Genomic DNA, 24120 nt, shown 5'->3' on the forward strand with positions numbered 1-24120 from the left:
CGTTTTTTTCCCCTTTCACTGATCCCAGGGAAGATTAAAGATAATGTACAATTCTCACTTAGTGCAAGATGAAACTGTAGTACCCAGTGGTGGGTTTCAAATTTTTTTACTACCATTTTTGTGGGCATGGCTTGGTGGGCATGGCTTGGTGGGCATGGCAGGGGAAGGATACTGTAAAATCTCCATTCCCACCCCACTCCAGGGGAAGGATACTGCAAAATCCCCATTTCCTCCCAATCAGTTGGGACTCGGGAGGCAGAGAATAGATGGGGGTGGGGCCAGTCAGAGGTGGTATTTACCAGTTCTCCAAACTACTCAAAATTTCCGCTACCGGTTCTCCAGAACTGGTCAGAACCTGCTGAAACCCTCCTCTGAACTGTACTCCAGCCAAAGAATTTGGAAGGGATCTAAGAACACAAGTTTAAGTAAGTCATTTGGAACATGCTTGCCATCACTTTCTGTGTAAATAAATCTCTGGATTAACCTGAGCCGCACTGATGCCATTACATAGTAAACATTGTGGCTGTTGTCTCTGAAAATACACGGGGAAAGAGCCGTAGTCTAATTTAGTTGATTGGTGTTTAGGTAACGTTGGCCTCTGTAAACGGGAGTGGTTTATTTCATGAAATTATTATGTGACATTGGAGCTGTCAGTTGTGGGGCATTAATTGACATCTTGTATCAGGTTAGGTTAATAATCTCCAGCTTGGTTCTGCTTGAGCGGACCTCCATGCCTGCAGGTAGAGATCAGTAATGAAAACATAGCCTCCAGGGGAGCCCAATTAAATTCTGTCTGACCAATAGATTTGTAGGGCTGCCTCACCATAAGCAGAACTAGCTCTTGTGTTTCCTGACTGAATGGTCTTTGGCAAGTTGTGTTCCTGGGAAGCAAGGCTGCTAAACCCAATCCAACTTCTTGAAGATGCCTGCAGCAATAAAAGAGACTCCAGATGTCAGCATCATCAATCCTACAAATCAAAAAAGGCTATTGTCGGGCATGGAGAAAAACCATACAGATCTACAAATACCTGCTTGTTTCAGGAAACTCTCCCAAGAAGAGCCTAAGAAGACTTTTCCATACACTAAGCAAGTTGGGAATTACCTAGTAGGCAAAGTGATCAACAAGGGTTCTTTTGCCAAAGTGATGGAGGGACTGCATATTCTGACGGGGGAAAAGGTAATCTGAGCATGGTTATATGAGCCTGATTAGCAATTGCATTCATCTCACAATAGCATGTGATAATTCATGAATTGTCTTCTCTTTTCTTGTTTGTTCATAGCTTTACTCAATTACGGTAGCGATGCTCATAGTATAAAGTATAAAAGTAATGCACTGACTTACTTTTCTCAAGTTCCTAAATAGCTTTGGAAGATAAGGGTATATTTCATACAATATATGCTCTATCGATTTGACTGTACTATTAATTTCCCCCAATTGGGTGATTCTGCTGATATTTGAGTATATCTGGAGCATTTCAAGGGACTTTAATTAATCTGTGAGTGCAGTAATAGCAGACTTGTTCAGTCCCCCGTGGAATGTCTGCACTCAAGTTATCTATAAGAAATGTACAAAATGATACAAAGATGTTTGCTAAAACACTTACCTATGCCTCAAACATTACTATAGAACTCCATATTATGCAAACAATGGCCTGATTACATCGCTGGTCTTAAGAATTATGCATTTTTCTTTTTAGTAGTCTGGATTTAATATCTGAATGCCATCCATAGTGATAATCAGCTATTGCTGAGCTTGTTTATTTATATTATTATATTATATACAATCACTGGGTGTTGTGCCTTGTGATTCTTGATGGGTGTATCTTGTCTTTTTATGTACACTGAGAGCATATGCACCAAAGACAAATTCCTTGTTTGTCCAATCACACTTGGCCAATAAAGAATTCTATTCTATTCTATTCTATTCTATTCTATTCTATTCTATTCTATTCTATTCTATTCTATTCTATTCTATTCTATTCTATTCCATTCGCAAAATGGGATGGCTGCTGCCAAATTATGGTGGGAATTATCTGTATCATGAAGGATTCATTCATTTCTGTGATTTAGGTAGCCATAAAAGTTATTGACAAGAAAAAGGCTAAGCAAGACTCATACGTTTTAAAAAATATGAAGCGGGAGTCTCGGATACATCAGATGATTATGCATCCTAACATAGTTCAGCTGTATGAAACTTTGGAGACGGAGAACTCGTATTACATGGTAATGGAGCTGTGCCTTGGCGGGGACCTCATGGACAGGATATGTGAGAAAAAGAGGCTAGATGAAGAAGAAGTAAAGGAATATACGAGGCACATCATGGCTGCTGTAGATCATCTGCATCACCATGGCATTGTCCACAGGTAGACACTACTGTTTCTTTTTAAAGTACGGGTGGGAGGATAACATATTTTATAAACTCGTGTTTTTACAGAGAGTCCTTGACTTACAACCACAATTGAGCCCAACATTTCTGTTGCTAAGCGAAATATTCGTTAAGTGAATTTTGCCCCATTTTATCACTTTTCTTGTCACCGTTGTTAAGTGAATCACTGCACTTGTTAAATTAGTACCATGGTTGTTAAGGGAATCTGACTTACCCATTGACGTTGTTTGTCAGAAGGTCGCAAAAACGGATCACATGACTCTGCCGTGGGACACTGCAACCGACATAAATGTGAGTCAGTTGCCAAGCATTCAAATTTTGATCGCATGACTATCGGGATACGGCAACAGCTGAAAGTGTGAAAAATAGGTCATAAGTCACTTTTTAAAATGCCGTTGTAACTTTGAACGGTCACTGAATGAATCATTGTAAGTCGAGGACTATCTGTACTGTGTTGGGTTTCACATCTAAGAGAAGCTAGGCTCTGATGAACTGTATCAGGGACTTCCTCATAATGTTAGCAAACATTAAGTTTACCTGACTAGGGTGGATGAAAATAATAATGATAAATTCAAATGTAATAGTTTTTCCCTACTTCAAAGCTGATTAGCAATTATTATCTGACATAAAAACATTAAAAAAAACAAATTAATAAGTGTCAGGTGCACATCCATATTCTTGATCGCTTTAGGTTGTGACAAAAACTTGAAAGAGGAAATGAGAATGTTTGTTTTAATCCCTCTTTTGGAAGTATGCTTCATATGGGAAATGAATTGGGACTGTTGCCAAATAAATGGATATTCTTATACTGTATATTAGGATCAATAGCTAAATAAGCAGAATATTATATATTTGTTCAGCCTGTTCTAAAAGTTTGTGGGTTTCCAGAAAATATGATTGTTGACGAAGCTCTTGGGGAAAAAAAGTAGGAAGTTAAAAGAGGAGAAAAAGTAATTAATTTGCACCGGCCATTCATAAATTACGTAAAATGTAAGGGGAAAATAGCCACAGAAAATAACTGATTGATATTATTATTAAAAGGAAATCACAAAAAGTTAAAGAAGAGTAAAAGCAACACAGCAGGTTAAAATGATTAACAATTGAATTTTACTTTCAATTCTTGTTTTTTATTTTTTATTTTTGTTTCATTCTAAATTCTTGTGAGATTACAATAGTCAGTTGTACAATAAAACATATTAAATAAAGATATGGAAGAAGTAGCATAATTTTTAATGTTTTCCTGGTGAAACAGTCTGGAAAACTCAAAAAACACATAAAACTTTTTGGAATTTATTTATTGTTATTTTTCTTGGCTATAACAATAATTTTAAAAAATCATCCGGGCTATAGGTTCTTTATATTTTACAAGAATGTGTCCATTTTCTAATATCTGCCATGCCTCATTTAGTCTTAAACTGAACCATTTACTATTATTGGATAAGATACTAAGTGAGGAGGGGGAAATCTTTCTCCTTGCCTAAATTCTTCTTGACTAAATCTGCTATTTTCCTATGTATGGAACTGAACAGGAAATCCACTCCCTCCAATTTTTATGTTATCTTTATGGTATTTTAATTACAGAATTTGTACTTCCTAAATCTTTAGAAGGTTTACTATAGTATAATACCTACACACCTTCGAAGATTTACACTTCGTGTGAATTTTGTAAAATTGTTTCTTACTTTAAAAAATACATTTATAATGCATATGTACAGGTACTCCTTGCCTTACGACCACAACTGAGCCCAACATTTCTGTTATTGAAATGTTGGGTGAGTTTTTGTCCCATTTTATGACTTTTCTTGCCACAGTTATTAAGTGAATCACAGTTGTTAAATTAGGAATACGGTTGTTAAGTGAATCTGGCTTCCCCATTGACTTTGCTTATCAGAAGATCGTAAAAGGTGATCCCATGACTCTAGGACATTGCAACCGTCATAAATATGAGCCAGTTGCCAAAAAGCCGAATTGAGATCATGTGACCATGGGGACGCTGCAATGGTCGTAAGTGTGAAAAATGCTAATAAATCACTTTTTTCAGTGCCGATATAACTTTGAATGGTCACTAAATGAACTGTTGTAAGTGGAGGACTACCTGTACATTGCTGGAAAACATGTATATTGCCACATTGTCTTGTGAAAAGCTTGCATGCAAACATTAAGATCATCAGGAAGAAAAATATATATGCTCATACTATTTACATATTATAAAGAATAATGAATATTATACATGTTTTGAAGCAGAAATTCTGGCTCATTCTAAAATATTAAATAAATCAGAGGGGGAAACTGAAATAATTTTTCCAGATTAAGAGAGAAAGAGAGAGTAGTAAAATAGATTGTGTCTCCAAGATCCTTGTCCTTAAAGCTCTTACGTTAACAATAAGAGTTCAGCAGGGCATTGTGGGCCAATTGTTATTTTTTTAGCCTAATGTGTCTCCTGGTCGCTGTTGTGAGATCCTTGAGAAGAGACATTTGCTTCCAGAACTCAGGCAGATATAAAGGCCATGTGTGTGATGTTGTTCTGTCCCCGTACCACGCACACACCCAACCAGCCAGCCGAGGGTTAAATAAACTCTTCAAACACTCAACGTCAGTGATAAAGAACTTGGCAGCAACTCCATGGTGTCAAGAACTTTTACTCCGATAACACAGACAAAAATACACACAGTTTGAATAATCCAGTTTGTAATTAAATCCACAGCAAATAGGCGTTGTGTCCAAAGGTGCAAAGTGACTCGCCAGAGATTAGCTTTGTCCGTCACAGAGTCCGAATGGCCACCACACTCCCTTTTATAGCCTGTGGGGTGTGGTCCAGTGACTCAGCTTAATCTCTGGCACGCCTCCTTTTCTGCTGCGCACACTTGTCTCTCCGACACTGGCGTGGGTCCAACCACAATGTTTCTTCGTCACTATCCAACGGCTCGGAAACACCTGGCTCCTGGCCAATCTCTTCTCCTTCGGGAGACACGAGGCATTGCCAGAGAGGAGGGTCCTGGAGAGGGAAGCCTGGCCGTCTCCTCTCCTTCATGTTCGGAGCCTTCTTCCTCCAATAAGATAGGCTCGGAGGACGGAGCCACAACAGATTAGAGATCTATCAACTATATTCCTACTAATATCATTGAGCAGGCATATTGTGAATAACCTCAGTTCTTGATATTTGCAGTGCAAATCTTACGTTTCAAGACTGTGTATTTAGTTTAAGTTTTTCTTTCTTTTAGAGATCTGAAGATAGAAAATTTTCTTCTGGATGAAAACAATAGCATTAAAATTGTTGGTAGGTAGATATGAAGTTCTTGTTTACCATTTCACAGCGATATGTCCTGTAAAGTATTTGTAACATATAGATTTATGTCTTCAGTTAATTGTGGAATTTGGAGGGTTTTATGGACTCCTGAGTGGGTTTTGAACAACTCTAAACCTTGGTGCAAGTTGATGCATTGCCTCACACTGTTGTTACAAGTGAAAGAACACTCCAGGGCCTTTCCACCATTCCTTGAGTCCTTCCTACCTCTTAATTATTACACATGCAACTCCTGGCTGAGAAGATCTGCCACAGATGCTTTTTCATATTAATTGAGGAGATTGGACTGCAATTCAAAGTAAAATGTTTCCCTCAGATATGATGAACAACATCTGCAGAAACTCTCTATATGGTGTGCTAAAACTTCATTTTCAAAATGTTGGACGTGCTGGAAAGATGGAAGTACATAAAGGCCATACCGCTTATTCATGTTCTTTCCATTTTTCTCTTCTTCCTGCTACACATTTGTTAGGAAGAAAATAAAGTCTATTGCTTTATATATTACAGTACTTTCCCTCATTTTTGCGTGCATTTTGAAGAATGAAATGTTGACATAAGTTGCCTTTTAAAGTGTCATCACCAGCACGATCTGAGAAGGGTCTATAACAGGGGTGTTAAACTTGATTTCATTGAGGGCCGCATCAGGGTTGTGTTTGACCTTGGGGGCCAGGTGGGTGTGGTCAGGGTGGGCGTGGCCAGCTTGACATCACTCATGTCAGGAGCGCCTGTACTGGCCCGAGTGTTCTGCCAGCAAAAACGGAGCTCGGAAGGGCCACACCTTTGCTGTTTCCAGGGTGGCCCTGAGGGTCAGATCTAAGCACCTCCCCGGGCTGAATCCGGCCCCCGGGCCTTGATTTTGACACCCCTGATCTATAACAACTTGCTGTGGCCAATGTGCCAAAGGACAACTCACCACGGCCAATTTACCACCAGCCAATTCATCATGGCCAACTCACTGCTGGACAAGAGTTACACTAATATCAAAGAAATAGTGCAATAGAATCATTAAAGAAAGGATGCCAAAGGAGGGACAGAATGAAATGTGAATTACAAAAATTAAAATAATATTTTAACTATTAAATTGAATGGTTGAATTGTCCTGCAGCAAGTTGTCCCTTGGCATGTTGGCCACGGTGAGTTGTCCTGCAGTGACATTGATGATGGGTGATGCCTTGGGACCATTGTTCTTCATCTGAACATTTAGATGGGCATTGATGTAGGAAAAATATTGCCGTAATAGCTTCAACAGCTACAATTAAAATCATGAATTCCCTGAAATTGGTGCAGTTTTTTTTTAACCTCACTATTTTAAATTGTACCTAATAAGAAAGCCTAAAATTAAGTAACCACAAAAAAGTTTCTCTAAATTAATATAACACGCAGCCATAAAACATCTTCTATGCTCACATACCCATATAACGCATCATATGAGTTATTCTGAATGCATATTCTGTGCAGCCTCCAGTTGAGGGTTGTGGTTGTTTAAATCAATTTTCTGTATGATTAAAACTGCTAGAGTTTATCATGCAGACTGTTAAAATTATTATTATTTTTTTGCCTGTTTGTTTCTTCAGATTTTGGACTGAGCAATATCATAAAGTTTCAGGGCCTTTCCCAAGAACTGTTAAACACCCAGTGTGGGAGTCCAGCTTATGCAGCCCCAGAACTCTTAGCTCATAAGCAGTATGGGCCAAAAGTGGATGTCTGGTCCATGTAAGTAGATTATGAATGTTTCTATCTCTCCTTCAGCACTTTTAGGGAGACAAAGTGCTATATAATGTCAGTGGGATAACTATGCATAATGGGAACTGTTTTCTCTCTGTTACATTGCCTAAAAGTCTGGTTTACTCGGAGTGAGATGATGAGCTAGAATAATAAAATACAAGGAAAATAAGCAGACTACTCCAAGATGTTGTTATAAAATAGGTCAAACTCTGACATCATAAACACCTTTCCTACCAATTGTTTTTATTTAAAGAGAGGGATTAATGCAAATCAGTAAGAAGTCAGTGTCTTTCCCTTGGGGATTTAAAGAGCTCTTGATAATCCTTGCCAACAATGAGATCATGAATTCATTTTAAAAAATGTATAGAGACCTCAAACACTACTGTAGAAATAAGATTGTAAGAAATACTAAATTATGTTATGAAAACTGAAGTTGATAAAATATCCAGAACTTCTACAAGGCTATGCTATAGACACTGTAGCAAAAAAAGAGGTTAATATCATCATACCCAACACTATAAACCAGGTTTTATTTTTTTTTAAATAAAGGAATGGAGAAGAGAAAAAACCGTCTTTTCTCGATTTGTGTTTGGCTTCTCTTGTTCTATTGATTTGTGTAATAAATGGCTACAGTCAGTGGTGGGTGTCAATTTTTTTTACTACCAGTTCTGTGGGTGTGGCTTGGTGGGTGTGGCATGGCATGGTTTGGTGGGTGTGGCTTGGTGGGCATGGCAGGGGAAGGATACTGTAAAATCTCCATTCTCTCCCCACTCCAGGGGAAGGTTACTGCAAAATCCCAATTTCCTCCCGATCATCTGGGACTTGGGAGGCAGAGAATAGATGGGGGTGGGGTCAATTAGAGGTGGTATTTACCGGTTCTCCGAACTACTCAAAATTTCCGCTACCAGTTCTCCAGAACTGGTCAGAATCTGCTAAAACCCACCTCTGGCTACAGTGTATAAAAGCAGGAATATACATCATTGCTTTTTGTAGGAAATAACCCATTTTTGTTTGGTATAGTAATTCCCAGTGATGAACAGGTTTGATACACAAAGGGAGGGGGGAATGAATTGGGTCATCTCGATAGCCATTCTGTGTTGTCTTCTCCCTGGACAGAGGAATCAGCACATTTGCCATGCTGACTGGCACACTGCCGTTCACTGTGGAACCATTTAACATCAAGCAACTTCATCTCAAGATGGTTAATGGAGAAATGAACCCCATCTCTCCCAACATTTCCTCAGGTAAGGGATGGTTTATTTTATGTTTTAATAAATATAAAACCTGCTGTTTTAGATTATAGCCAACGTGGCTATTGGCTAGGCTGGTTCGAATTCTGGAAGTTGTAATCCAAACACATCTGGAAGACACCAAGTTAAGACAGACTTACAGTATATTGCTGCAATTTTGGTGTAACATAACAAGAACAGACATTTAGGCACAGCTCTTATTCAGGACAATGAATGACTGATTGAATTTCTAACCTGTCCTTTCTCTGAGAGCTCTAAATAACCTACACAGAGGACTTTTTATCCCCACAACAACAGTCCAATCTGGCTGACAAAGAGTGATGAATTCAAAGTCACCCGTGAATTCTGTGATTTGAACATGGCTCTATTGGTCTTTGTAGTGGAAGGACAATATAGGAAGCACTATATTGTCAATATAGGAAGCACTGATAGTCCAGTTTCTTCAACTGAAATAGCTGATGAATCTCTTCTGGATTGGTTTATATTCACAATAATCCTAAATTCATCCTATAAATCACAAATCAATAAATGACAAAATAATCAAGTGATTTAATGGAAGTGGCCCAAGGTCTAGGAAAATAGAATAGATTTGAATGCAGTCCATTTTTTCCCTTTTCTTTTCTAAAATATTAACTTTTTAAAGTACTGTTGGCTTTTTGCCTAGGTTTAAGGGAAGAATAAAATGCTATGACTCCTCAGTATTTGAGCTGGATCATTTGTCCATGATAATGTTGAAGAATGGCTCTGGGATTTCTGGAAAGATGAGTAGATAAAAGTGTATTAATGAGAAAGTACATTTTGTATCTGTATGAAAGCCAATTACAAGAATAGATCTATTAAAAGAATATCATTGTTGAAAGTGAATAGCTGTTACTTTACCTCAGAAATTTAAATTCAAGCAGTGATTTCTCTGATGTCAGAAAGTTTGACTTTGGTAATTTTTCTTCCATGATGATGTTGTCAGGAAAAGTGCTTCATTAATTCTTCCTATTGTTTGAGGACTCTGTAGGTTGTTTCAAAAAAGCAATGCCACCCAATAAATTTGTTATAACAACTCTGAGTTTTTAAAAATTCCTCCACAGGAGCTGTTCATTTTATGGACTCTTTGCTTGAACCTGATCCCACAAAGCGGCCTACTGTTAAAGAGGCAATGCAAGACAAATGGTTAAATGATAATAATATCAGCAAACCACCAAATGCGTTCATATATAGAAATAGGTAATTATTGCAAGTTTGTCAACCTTTATTTCTTCATTTTCAACAATAATGAATTTGCTCGAAAATGGTCTTTGGCCATGTGGTGAAAGTGGCTTCGACCTTTCTGACCATACCTTTCAGGTCCCATCATCCCACCATGCTTGAAGTATTCTGTTTATAGGCTGTGTAGTATTTCCTGTTGCTATTATCCACTTTCCTGAAGGAAGGCGATGCCTTGCCCTGAATTCTCCCTTTTAAGAACAACTTGTGAAAGAGATGAGCCTTTTACAGTCCGGGCATAATTTTATTTATTCATTTATTTAGATTGAAAAGAATATCTAATTTCAAATAACTCCAAGCTCTGTACCTAATAAAAACCAGAACAATAAGAGAAGCAAATCACAAGCATCCAAAAACCCCATTACTCCAGTTCTAGTTGCTTTGGGGGAGGGGGGGTACAGCCAAAGAACAGCAATTATGTCTCCTTTTGAGGAGATAAAGCAGAAATACAATTTAAGAGAGAATAAAACTTCTGCAGAATAATGATAACTAGTTGGAATAAGACATTTGGCTCTCAAAAGATCATAAATAGTCCTCCAAACACCATTCTCCCCTACAAAACTATGTGGAGATTCAAGCACAGTTATAGATAGATGCGGTCTGAGGCTCAGAAAAACTTGGGATAATGCAAAACTTTAAACTCTGCACAAAGATACAAACATTACTAGGGACAATTGCCAGATTCAAGCAAATTCAGCACCCAGAAAATAAAGTAGAACATCCTGATGAAGAGATCTAGCTTACTGATCAGTGATTTAACACTTATTCTAAATTCTTGTTAAGAGTTAAACTCTGTTTCTTTCAGATTTCCAGTTATTTATTAGAGACTTAGGAGCATTTCACCATGTACTTGGATCATCCTTGGGCTACATGTCCCCATTTGAGTTCCTTCTCATCTCTATTGTCCAAACAAACCAATTGGGAAACCTTTGATTCCCCATTCCTGAATTAATAGAACATGGACCCATTATCCAGAATTCTACTTTCCTTTATCTGAGAAGGCCAATATGGTCTTCTGGGTGCTGTTTTAGCCATTTCCTTCTGGCACTGCTGTCTCTTTCTCTGAGAAACAATCAGAAGATTGGTCCCCCTTTCTCACATCTCAGAGCCCTGATGGTGCTTTGGTTAAAGGGCAGTATTACAGGCAAACTCTGCCCATAGCCAGGAGTTCAATCCTGACAGGGCTGAAGGTTGACTCAGCCTTCCATCCTTCCAAGATCGGGAAAATGAGGACCCAGATTATTGGCAGCAATATGCAAATAATGCTTCTACATTGCAAATTCCTCAAAGAGTGATATAAAGTGCTATAGGGTAATATATAAGCCTAAATGTTATTGCCATTGCTGTCCTGCTCAATTCTTCCCCTCACATTTGCCTCAATCTGTTTCTCTCCAAAAAAGACAAGATAGGACTGGAAAATTTCTTCCTGTTTTTGCTCAAATCATATGGCTCTTCTTATTTGGAGGCTAAGATTCTAAAAAGCCAATGTTTTGTTCTCTTTAGCACAAAGGAAGAGCCTATGGGCCATCTTCCACAGATTTGCTTGCATTTGAAGTCAATATGAATTTTCCTGTCTGCCTGTTGTGTGACATCTCTCATATATTGGAGATACCTGAGGGCTTGAAGTACGTGTATGAAGGCAGGAGTTTAATAGCAGTGATACAAAATATAGTCTAAATTCAATTTTAAAAAAAACCTTCTTAGAAAGAAAAATAGAAAACTATTTGGGATGTCACTTGAGAGTAAGTTAAGAAGACCTTGATAAAAAATATGTAAGAACTGTTTCCTAGGTGAAATAGGATGAAATATTTTTAAAGTCCAGAATAATGAGAGAGCATTCAGAAGCAGCTCAGTCAGATGCCTCCCTGAAGTATAAAAAGAAGGGAAGGGATAGCACAATCAAACTTGCAAGTCTCTGTTATTCTAACCAATCCCAATAAAAGTAGTTTTAGTCTTCATGTGGAATTAATTTCCTGGCCTGGTCTATCTAGCGGGATTGACATTAACAGCTCATTTAGCAGATTCTATTATGACAATGAGTCATGAAATGTATTTCTACTGTGCTAAAAATCCACTGTAAGCATTCACAAGCTCACATCAAAATGTTCTAAATTCTAGAAACTGAGGCAGATTTTACCCTGAAGTCCTCAGTGAATCCTTGTTTTACCGTTGTGAGGATTTGCCGCAGGACACCAGATAAATTTAGAACAAATTGTGTATTGTGGGGTGGGGGGAACCGTTGGAAAACCAGGGGAACTCAGGGGAGATTTTTCAGACTAAATTTTGAACAGAATTATACTACATTTTTTTTTCTCGTATAGAAGAATATAGCTCAGTTTATTGCGGCAACCTCAGCCAAATAGATGCCTATCCCTTAACCTCTTCTTTTCAGGCTTCGCCCAAATGAATTGAATCCTGTTGTTTTGAGTTACATGACAGAAATAATGGAGTTCAACCTTTCAGATGTTGTGACTGTCTTGATTAAAAACAAGCCATCTTCCATCATGGCTACATATTACTTATTGCTGAAGAAATTAATTAGGTATCAGAGAGAATCCAAGACTGAAAAGGTAAGATATGACTTCATGACATCTTTAAATTAATTAAGGATCACATTTTGCTTATATCTTGTCTGCAGTCTGTTAAATTATTTATATAATATAATTTATATTATATAATATTTATATTACACATTGTATATTTATTATATTACATTATATTACATTATATTATATTATATATATAATTTGATTCATATGCCGCCCTTCTCCGGAAACTCAGGGCGGCTTACAATGCGTTAAGCAATAGCCTTCATACTTTTGTATATTTATACAAAGTCAGCTTATTGCCCCCACAAACTGGGTCTTCAATTTACCTACCTTAGAAAGGATGGAAGGCTGAGTCAACCTTGAGCCTGGTGAGATTCAAACAGTAATTGCAGACAGCTTTTGTTAATCACAATGCTATCGGTCTGCTGAGCCACCAGGCCCTATTATATTATATTATATTATATTATATTATATTATATTATATTATATTATATTATATTATATTATATTATATTATATTATATTATATTATATTATATTATTATATTATATTATATTATATTATATTATATTATATTATATTATTATATTATTATATTATTATATTATTATATTATCATATAATAAAAATATATTATATTTATATCATACCTAATTAATTAATTAATTAATTATATAAATAATCCCACAATTATGAAATGTAGGGCTAGCATGGCTGATCATCTGGATAACCTGAAATTGTAAAAAGAAATAAGTAACCTGACTAAAGTGGATTAAACCAACTGGATGAGTCTAGCAAGTCAATCTGTTGTTAAGGTGATATCTGAAAAGGGATTTGCTTCTTTTCATATACCCATGCATGAGGTCAAGCCATGTGGTTAATGTACAATCTTTTCCAGTTTATCTATGAGATGGACATGGCTCAGGGGTTCTTTTCCCTAAGAAAAATAGAGTGATGCAGTCTTTGCAAGGTGTTTCAGTTGCATTTGAGATTATTTCAGAGAAAGCTGATAGACTTTCCAGGAAGTAAACTTTTAAGATATTCTAGTTGGCTAAGAATGGATACAAGCTGATAGTCTCGTTCAGATTTGCCTATATTAGCATCCTCCTCTTGGATTACCAACTGAAGATATACCTGAGTTCAATCCTGATCACTAAAACCATAAATACAGACATACAACAAAGGTGGGCCATCAATGGCTTCTTCCAGAATGATTTAATCTACAGCCTTGGTATTGTTGGAAGAAATATCTTTCTGGTTCATTCCAAGTTGGGAGAAAGGCACTGGAGACAAAATGGAGGCTGGAGGCTGATTGGAAAGATGGTTTAATGGTGAAACAGAACCACATGGATGGTCCTGGGCAGCTGACCACATGGGGTATTGTTTATACCTTCACTTGGGCTTTGAACTTGAACTTCCTGTTCCTGTGCAAGAACATGTATTCTATTGGCTGTTGTCAGATTCCTATGGGGTCGTGTTTGTTTGAGCTCCCAGGCTTGGTTGAAGTTTGCTGGGTGATGCAATGTCCTTAGGATATTGTGCCATGTGGTGAACTCTGCTGCTATTTTCTTTAAAATAATTATTCTGCTCTCACCCCATCTTCAGAAAGACCAGCTGTTGATAAAACAAGAGCAAAGCAGGCCTATTTGTACAAATATGAATTTAAAATGGTTTTTCTGTGGCAGCATTTACAGTAAAACATTTTTAGATCTCTAATTTCTTTTTTAAATCCAAAAATACTGCCTTATGATAAGGAGAATAGCTACCATATTTATATGAAGATTAAGCACTTGTTACTTAAGGGTAGTGAAAAAATGCCAAAGCATCCTTCAAGTCATGCTCAATCCTTAGAGGTTTTATGGATGTGTTTACATAATTTACTTGGTAGCATTATGGATATAATTGCTACTACTTTTGTCTATGATGTTTTTCAAATTTCTAATCTAACATATGACTTAAATCCCCAGCAACTTCAGGTAAATTTTATAACCACGACACAACTGAGAAACCATTGTAAGATAGCTGTAACGGACACCAGCTAACCGCCACCAGCTTATCACCACCAAGTCACTTCTATCAACTCACCACAAATTACTGCAAGATAACTCAACATGGCCAATTAGCTGCAGAGACAACTCACTGCAGGTGGTTGGAGGGAGAGTCGTGGCAGGTGAGCAAGTGTATAGGCAGAGCACAGAGTGGTGGTGGCAGTGGCCAGGAGCTTCTCATTTTCCTACTCTCTATTGCCACTGCTGTGGCCACCACACTGAGCTCTGAGCCATTCAGACTTCAGGCTGTTCAGCAAAGGTGGCGGGAGCTTGGCACTGTGGCAGTGGTGGGGTTATGAAAATGGAACATGCCTGGCCATCACCAGCTCCCTGCTTACCGTCACCACTGAATAGCATTGCCGCCACTGAATGGTCTGAACTCCAAATGGCCTGGAGTTTGGCATGGTAGCAATGGCAGCAGTGAAGATGTGTGCAAATGGGATGTGTCCGGCTGCCACAGCCTTCCCACCCACCACCCTGCCCACCACTGTTACTGCCGAACGGCCCAAACGGCCTGGAGCTCAGTGTGGTGACAGGGGCAGCAGTGCAAGGTGTGAAAATGGGAAGCCGCCAGCTGTAGCCATTGCTCTGTGCTCTGTGTTCACCTGTTCACTCAACTGCCCACTCAGCTCTTCTTCCAGTGGGAAACCCCCAGTCGCCGTTGCTCTGTGCTCAGCCTGCTCATTTACTTGCCCGCCTGGGTCTTCCTCCGACCACCCATGGCAAGTTGTCCCTGTGGTGAATTGGCCATATTGAGTTGTCCTGCGGTGACTTGATGGCAGTGATTTGGCAGAGACGACCTGGCGGTGGTGAGCTGGCTATGCCGAGTTGTCCTAATGTGATGTTTTGACATGATGAAGGGGTGTTCTTGGGAAGGTCAAGTGAAGAATGTTGAGAGTGTATGCCAAGAGTAAATATTTCCAGAAGAATTGTCTAAGGCAGGGGTCAGTAACCTGCGGCTCTTTGGGTCATCTACTGTGGCTCCCTGTCAGATGATCCCACCACTGGCTGGCCTCACCCCTCACCCTCCCCTCCGAGTCACTCCTTGCCTGTCCTGAGAAGATAAGGGTGACGGTGGGGGATAGAGATGCGGCCAGGGCAGAGACAGAGAGATACAGAGAGAGAGGGAAAGAGGGGGGGAGAGGGAGAGGGGAGAGAGAGATGTCAAAAAAAAATTGTGGTTCCCGGTGTTTTTTAACAACTGGTTTTCTGCCCTAATGACCGGCTGGGTAGGTGTGGCTAGGGGGGGGGTCATGTGACTGGTAGAAGTGGGTGACATCGAGTTGGCCATGCCCACCCAGGTTTTGTGGCTCCCAGTGTTTTCTTTTCTGTGGGAAATGGGTCTAAATGGCTCTTTGAGTATTTAAGGTTGCAGACCCCTGGCCTAAGGAAAGATCATCCCAACTCCCCATCTGAAGCAAACAGGCACCAAGAACAGGTAGCACTGATATAGGAAGATGCCAGAGACAGATAATCGCTTTAGTAATAATGGCAAAGATATCAATTAATAGAATCAGAATCAGAACAGAGCTGGAAGAGACCTTGGATAAGGTGACCAGATTTTAACATTGGTAAAGAGGGACATTGTGGGCGTGGCTTATTTTGTGGGCATGGCTAGCTGGTCATGTGACTGGGTGGCCATGGTTATGTGTATAGGGACTACTCAGAGGGCTGAAAAGTCATTTCTGACAGGTTCTCACACTTTTGACTGGTCCTCACACTTATGACCATCCTCACATTTATGCCCGTGCAGCATTCTTAACAACCATGTCACTCATTTCACAACTGCTTCTCTTCACCATGATGACAAGATAGGGCAAAAATGTAAAATGTGAGGACAGTCATAAGTTCGAGGACTGGTCAAAAGTGTGAGGACCAGTCAAAAATAACTTTTTCAGCCCTCCGAGTAGTCCATATGCACAAAAGGACTAACCAGAGGGCTGAAAAAAGTCATTTCTGACAGGTCCTCGCACTTTTGACTGGTCCTCACACTTATGACCATCCTCACATTTATGCCCATGCAGCATTCTTAACAACCATGTCACTCATTTCACAACTGCTTCTCTTCACCATGGTGACAAGATAGGGCAAAAATGTAAAATGTGAGGACAGTCATAAGTTCAAGGACTGGTCAAAAGTGTGAGGTCCAGTCAAAAATAACCTTTTCAGCCCTCTGAGTAGTCCATATGCATTAAAGGACACAGCAATAGAGAGGGATGAAGGAATGGAAATTAGAGTAGGAGTGAGGGTAAGAGAGGGAGGAAGAGAGGAGGAGAAGGAGAAAGGAAGAGGAAATAGGGAGGAGAAAAAGAGGGTGGGGGGAAGAGAAAGTAAGAAGGAAAGAAAAGAGAGAAGTGGTAGGTTTGAGGAGAAAGATTGCTGTACAATAAAAAAGATGAAAGGGAAGAAAGTCAACCCCAAGCAAATATAAAGATATTAAGATAAAGAATGAATTGTTAAACTTTAAAGAATAAAAGAGAACAAATATGAATAAATAGCAATAATTAGAAACACACATACAAACATACAATGTATTTTCTTTGAACAGAATATTTGGCTGGTTCACAAATTTAAACAGCGTTTAGTCATTTCAATTAAATTTACAATTTCTATATTTCCTTTTTGCCATATTTATTCCTCATCTATTTTTTAAAAAAACCAATATTACCCTTCATCCTCATCTCTAATCTTAATCAAATTCAATTTTTCCCTTCTATTCTATATTATACCCCTTCCCATTGTCATCTATTTTTATATCCATCCTCACATTGGTTAATTAGGTAATTATGTAATACAGTTGTTTAATACAAATTCAACATTTTAATATAAATCAATTAGTTATATAACTATCTTTTTTGTATATTAATCAATATGAACATAAATATTCCAATTATTTCCATGCAATCCAATTTCTTACAAATCAATTAATTATATTTACCAATAATAATAAACCAAATAATTTCCCCCATATATTCCTCCAAAGCACAACTTAACCATTTCTGCTTTAAACACAATATACAATTATTAATAGTATCTCAATTATTACAATTCCCTAGTTAAATAGAGCTTTTTTTCTTTTGTGTTTTAAAATCTTGAACTCTTTTGCCCTAAATTTCCCATTGTTTGCAGTTTTGCACCTACCTTTTTTGGTGAGGAAAAAGAAAAAGAAAAAGAAAGAAATCTCTCTCTGCCTCATTTTGTCACATTGCAGCTTTACTTTCGCTTTCGCCTTTGTTTTCAGCATAGCTGGGGGAAAAAAATCTGCTCCAGGAACTTTTTGCAGCTAATTAACCTAGCAGAAGCTGTAGGGGCTGTTTTTTCTATTTTTGCAGGCATGGGTCTACTCATTTTTTTTTATCACTGATCAGCTGTAGGTCGGCCCTTTGAAGCCCCACGGCAAGAGTTTAAACAGTTTTTTTTCCCTCTAGCCATCAGCGGGGACTCAGGAGGCAGAATGAAAAATCGGGACTTTTTTAAAATGCCGCGGGACGCGGGACAAATTGCTCAAAAGCGGGATTGTCCCGCCAAAAGCGGGACGTCTGGTCACCTTAACCTTGGAGGTCTTTTAGTCCAGGCCCCTGCTCAAGCAGGAGATCCTATACCATTTCAAACAAGTGACCATCTAGTCTCTTCTTAAAACCCCCCAGTAATGAAGCACCCACAATGTCTTAAGGCAAGCTGTTTCATTGGTTAATTACTTTATACATTCATCTTCATTGTTCAAGGAGCTGCATTAATGAAATGGTTATCACTGAAAAATAATACCCTGGTCTGATCTTTCTTAGCCCTTTGAATCAATACAGATAGAATAATTTTCGACAGTTCACTCATTCAGACAGTTTAAAATATTTAAGTTCTATAGCATATGAACATGTTTCAATACACTAATGCTGGATATAACCTCTTGGTTTCAAATGTTCAGACATACTTTTCATTGAAGCATAGAATTGAAAGTCATAATGGCTATTGAATTCAACTCTCTGCTCAGTACAAAATAAATGTAGACATTCATGACAGGCAACTATCCACTTTGTGCTTTAACATCTCCCCCTCACTATGGACAATTAACTCAACTTACTCTTTGAGTAGAATGAATCTATCTTCCTGCTGACGAAGAATAGGACCTGGCTTTCCTCTTCTTTTTCATGTACTTGAAGAATGCTATCATCCCCTTCTCCATTATTCCTCCCTTCTTAAAGGATAACCTATTTAGTAGCACCAAGCTGCTTCTAGGTCTTAGTCTCCAGCCCCAACTCACTCCGCATCAGCCTCATTTTCTTGAATTTGCTCTAGGTTCTCTGAATCTTTTAAAAACATGTTTATTCAAATCCGGTTGTAGTACTTGAGATAGGTTCTGACCAATGCAGAGTAATGACTTCAGTGAATGTATTCTGTCTACTGGAATATAACATCAATCAGTGGAACAGGCTTGTTTTGTCACCCTATCTGACTCTCAAATCCACTCCAGAATGTGGTGACACGCCAGAATATGATGATACCTTTTATCATAGAGGTGGGTTCAGGAGGAAGAACAGTTTAAAATCAGAACTCTGTCTCTGTAAGGCCAGCTGTTTACACAAGAGTATCATCTCCAACAGATGTGGTAGATGAGTCTGTGCATATGAATTGTGCATATCATTTTTTTTTCTTAGTTCCAAAGAACTGTGGTATGAGTGTTGAGGAAATGTGATTTGTCACACTAGATCTAGGAAATGATATCTGATTCTCATCATCATCTAAATGTTGTGCTATGTTCTACTTGTCCAATAAAACTCTCCTCTGGAAAAACCCTGAAGGTTTAATATACTAAAGTTTAACATCTCACTCTTTATAATCTTGACTGCAAACAGCTGGTCACAAAAGTGTCTATGGAGATTCTTAGTCATCCAGGTCATGTTTGTCCCAAAAGTGCTTTTTCAAGAGGCAACTGGACTTTCTTGAACTGAAAGAAAGTCCTATCTAGTTGCCTGTTGAAAAAGCACCTTTGGGGCTCGTCACAAAAGATTTTGCTTTAGGCATGACAGTCATTTTGCTTGATGAGAAAAACCTACTGGAAATTTGGCTCTGAAAAGACTATCAGCAACCCAGAAGTTTTTTTTTTCCATGACCATGTTTGAACCATTAATTATACATATAAAAGAAGGACCTGTTCTGTTACACACTGTGATTTCTCCAAGCAACTTGCATTTTATGACATTTGTTGTAGAAAGGAAGTCTAATGCCATCCAAAACCATCTAGTTCAGTGTTGCAGAAATAGTGTTCTTGCCAAAGAACTCCCTGTCCAGATGCTTAACCAATTAGTTCTTAGGAATCCAGGCCATAGCAAGTTTTCTGATGGACAGTAAATAAAGTGACTGTAAAAAATCTTAAGATGAAACTTTGATTTCTTGGTTAGGAGTGTAAAAATTCTGAGATAGTCTTTGACTGAGTTGGCTAGAATGCTTAGGTTATCTACAGAGGAATTATTGAGTCTGTCATCTGCAGCTCTATAACTATCTGGTTTGGTTCTGCAACCCAACAAGACAGACAGAGACTTCAGAGGATAATTAGAACTGCAGAAAAAACAATTGCTGCCAACCTGCCTTCCATTGAGGACCTGTATACTGCACGAGTCAAAAAGAGGGCTGTGAAAATATCTACAGACCCCTCGCATCCTGGACATAAACTGTTTCAACTCCTACCCTCAAAATGACGCTATAGAGCATTGCACACCAGAACAACTAGACACAAGAACAGTTTTTTCCCGAATGCCATCACTCTGCTAACAAATAATTCCCTCAACACTGTCAAACTATTCACTAAATCTGCATTACTATTACTATTAATCTTCTCATCCTTCCTATCACCTATCTCCTCCCACTTATGACTGTATGACTGTAACTTGTTGCTGTATCCTTATGATTTATATTGATTGCTTTCTAGTATGATTTGACTGCTTATTTGTACCCTATGACTATAATTAAGTGTTGTACCTTATGATTCTTAACAAATATATCCTTTCTTTTTATGTACACTGAGAACATATGCACCAAAGACAAATTCCTTGTGTGTGCAATCACAATTGGCCAATAAAGAATACTATCTGTCTGTCTGTCTGTCTGTCTGTCTGTCTGTCTGTCTGTCTGTCTGTCTGTCTATCTATCTATCTATCTATCTATCTATCTATCTATCTATCTATCTATCTATCTCATATTCACCTCTACCCCGATGTAGTATAGTTGGAGCAGGGCATTTCAAACGTTACAAAAATTGTTGAAGCAATTATTGGCAGATAATCACTCAGCTGCCCTGTTTAGGGTGACCCGCTCCCTTCTCCACCTGGGAGCACAGGAAGACCCCTTGCAAGGGCGTGCTGAGGATTTTGCACATTATCTGCACGATAAAATCGCTCAAATTCGGGACAGCCTGGACTCTGACTGGGTGGGTTCAGGCGAGGTGTCCGAGGCGGGTTTTGAGAATGTTATCTGGGAGGAGTTTGATCCTGTGACTCCCGAGGATGTGGACAGGATGCTGGGGAGGTTGAACGCAACCACATGTTTATTGGACCCATGTCCCTCCTGGCTGGTGCTGGCAACCCGGGAGGTTACACGAGGCTGGCTCCAGAGGATTATAAATGCTTCTTTGAGTGAGGGTTTCTTACCTCCCACCTTGAAAGAGGCGATGGTGAGGCCCCTCATCAAGAAGCCCTCTCTGGAGCCGGCTGTTTTGGCAAATTACCATCCTGTCTCCAACCTTCGCTTTGTGGTGAAGGTTGTTGAGAGTGTGGTTGCGCGACAGCTCCCACAGTACCTGGATGAAACTGTCTATCTGGATCCGTTCCAGTCCAGCTTCAGGCCTGGGTACAGCATGGAAACGGCATTGGTCGCGTTGGTTGATGATCTCTGGAAGGCTTGGGATAGGGGATGTTCCTCTGTTCTGGTCCTATTAGATCTCTCAGCGGCTTTTGATACCATCGACCATGGTATCATGCTGCACCGGCTGGAGGGGTTGGGAGTGGGAGGCACCGTCTTAAGGTGGTTCTCCTCCTTCCACTCCGACCGTTTGCAGTTTGTGTTGGCAGGGAGGCAGAGGTCGACCTCAAGGCACCTTGTTTGTGGGGTGCCGCAAGGGTCGGTCCTCTCGCCTCTCCTGTTCAACATTTATGTGAAGCTGCTGGGTGAGATCATCCATGGATTTGGGGTGTGGTGCCATCTGTACGCTGATGACACTCAGCTGTACATATCCACCCCAGACCACCCCAATGATGCCCTTGAAGTGATGTCCCGGTGTCTGGAGGCCGTGTGGGTCTGGATGGGGAGGAACAGGCTCCGACACAACCCCTCCAAGACTGAGTGGCTGTGGCTACCGGCGTCCCGATATAGCCAGCTGGTGCCATCGCTGGCTATTGGGGGCGAGTCATTGGCCCACACGGAGAGGGCTTGTAACTTGGGCGTCCTCCTGGATGCATGGCTGTCTTTAGAAGAGCATATGATAGCCGTGGCCAGGGGGGCTTTTTATCAGATTCGCCTGATACGCCAATTGCGTCCCTTTCTGGATCGGGACTCCTTATGCATGGTCACTCACGCCCTTGTCACCTCTCGCCTGGACTACTGCAATGCTCTCTACATGGGGCTCCCCTTGAGCAGCACCCGGAGGCTCCAGCTGGTCCAGAATGCAGCCGCGCGGGTAATTATGGGGGCAACATGGTGCTCCCATGTAACACCTCTCCTGCACAAGCTGCACTGGCTCCCGGTGGTCTTCCGGGTGCGCTTCAAGGTATTGGTTCTCATCTTTAAAGCGCTCCATGGCTTAGGGCCCGGGTATTTACAAGACCACCTTCTGCCACCGATAACCTCCCACCGGCCAATCTGCTCCCACAGAGAGGGTCTCCTCAGGGTGCCATCGGTCAAACAATGTCGACTGATGACCCCCAGGGGGAGAGCCTTCTCTGTGGGGGCACCTGCCCTCTGGAACGAGCTACCCCTAGGAATACGACTGATCCCGGACATCCGTACTTTCCGCCGAGCGTTGAAGACCTTCTTATTTCAGCAAGCCAGGCTGGCTTAAAATTTTAATGGGCTATTTTATGGGTAAAGGGTTTTAAAATTTGGGGAAGCCAAACTGATCTAATTCTGTTTTAATTTATTTTAATTTTTATACTGTATGTATTTTAATTTTGGCTGTTCACCGCCCTGAGTCCTTCGGGAGAAGGGCGGTACACAAATTTAATAAACCTAAACTTAAACCTAACTGTTTTAAAAAAAAAACAATTTTGACAATATCTGATACAGATGGACTCATCAGAAAAGTTTCTAATTCTATGTCTCTCTTCTTTCCTGAAGTCACAAAATGCACTCAAAAGTGCATATACTATACATATTGTATATAATGCATATATATTATATATGCAAGTGCATACAAGTGCATATACTGTATATTTCATTAGTTTTAGTCAGGTTGTTGAAGTGCAACGGGCATTGAAGTTTAGTATTACAATAGCCAGCTGTCACGTCAAATTAACTATGTAAATATGCCTAAATTATACATCAGTCTCAGCCTCTAGATGTAGAAATATCAAGTATGCCTGAAAAGGATAGAGAGCCTGTTCTCAATCTTAGAAACTTAACATGTATGTCTATGAAGATTCTCAATCATCCATGTCATGGTTATTGCAAAGGTGTTTTTTTCAAGGGGCAACTGGACATTTTGTTTGTTTTTCCTTGAAGATGTTTTGCTTCTCATCCAAGAAGCTTCTTCACTTAAATCCTTCCATTCTCTAACATTCAGTCAGAACTGAAGAAGCTTCTTGAATGAGAAGTGAAATGTCTTCAATGAAAAACAAAGAAAGTCCAGTTGCCTCTAGAAAAACACCTTTGGGGTTTAAGATGTATGGACATCAACTTCCAGAATTTCCCAGCATGCTGAGAGTTGTAGTCCACCTATCTTACTGTTGCTAAATTGAGAAACACTGGTCTGTAGTATAAGCCATTCCCAAGTTTTCCAATTCTGGGAAAAGAGATTGGGAAGTGCCTGGAGAATATAATCTAAATCCATTGGGTAGGGAGGGCTAACTGAGAAAGGGTATTGAGATTATTTTAGCCACTGTGATCTATTTAACTTTGTAATTTTTTGTGCATCAATGTAAGCTATCATCTGTCTTGTGAGGAAACAGAAAGGTAGCCTATTCATTTAGAAATAACAATCATCTATTACTTCCAATACTAGTTTTCATAGAATTAAAAATGGATGCCTGAATTAATTTATCACTTTTCATCTCCTTTTTTTTTTTTACTTCCCTTTATACCGAGAACCAATTTGGTGTAATGGTTAAAGCCAGGGGTGGGTTCTACTTACCTTTACCTTACCGGTTTGCAGCGGGGCCGGGCGCACTCTCTCTCTTTGCTCGTGTGCATGCGCACTCTTCTGCGCATGCGCAGAAGCTTCCTGTTGACATCTGGTTGGTGGGCGGAGCCTCCTGCCGATTTTACTATCGGTTCTTGCGAACCGGTCTGAACCGGGGGCAACCCACCACTGGTTAAAGCATCAGGTTTAGAAACTAGGAGACTGTGAGTTCTAGACCTGCTTTAGCCCAAGGTCACCCAAGTTGGATGGCCTTGGAC

The 24120-nt window shown here is 39.7% G+C and overlaps 1 protein-coding gene across 1 annotated transcript in view; it reads left to right on the forward strand.

Annotated features, from left to right (window-relative positions):
• Window positions 1-823: 823 nt before the first annotated feature.
• The window catches only part of LOC117660890 (hormonally up-regulated neu tumor-associated kinase homolog A-like), a 28150-nt gene continuing 4853 nt past the window's right edge, over window positions 824-24120 (forward strand). Inside the window, exons 1-7 of the mRNA XM_034409223.2 lie at window positions 824-1177; window positions 2071-2363; window positions 5608-5663; window positions 7265-7403; window positions 8532-8659; window positions 9748-9883; window positions 12315-12492. Coding sequence (XP_034265114.2) covers window positions 923-1177; window positions 2071-2363; window positions 5608-5663; window positions 7265-7403; window positions 8532-8659; window positions 9748-9883; window positions 12315-12492 — 1185 coding nt within the window. The 5' untranslated portion in view covers window positions 824-922. The remainder of the gene's footprint in view (window positions 1178-2070; window positions 2364-5607; window positions 5664-7264; window positions 7404-8531; window positions 8660-9747; window positions 9884-12314; window positions 12493-24120) is intronic.

Source organism: Pantherophis guttatus, chromosome 1 (genome assembly GCF_059756535.1).
Source record: "Pantherophis guttatus breed Tessera chromosome 1, ASM5975653v1, whole genome shotgun sequence".
Classification (NCBI taxonomy): Eukaryota; Metazoa; Chordata; class Lepidosauria; order Squamata; family Colubridae; genus Pantherophis; species Pantherophis guttatus.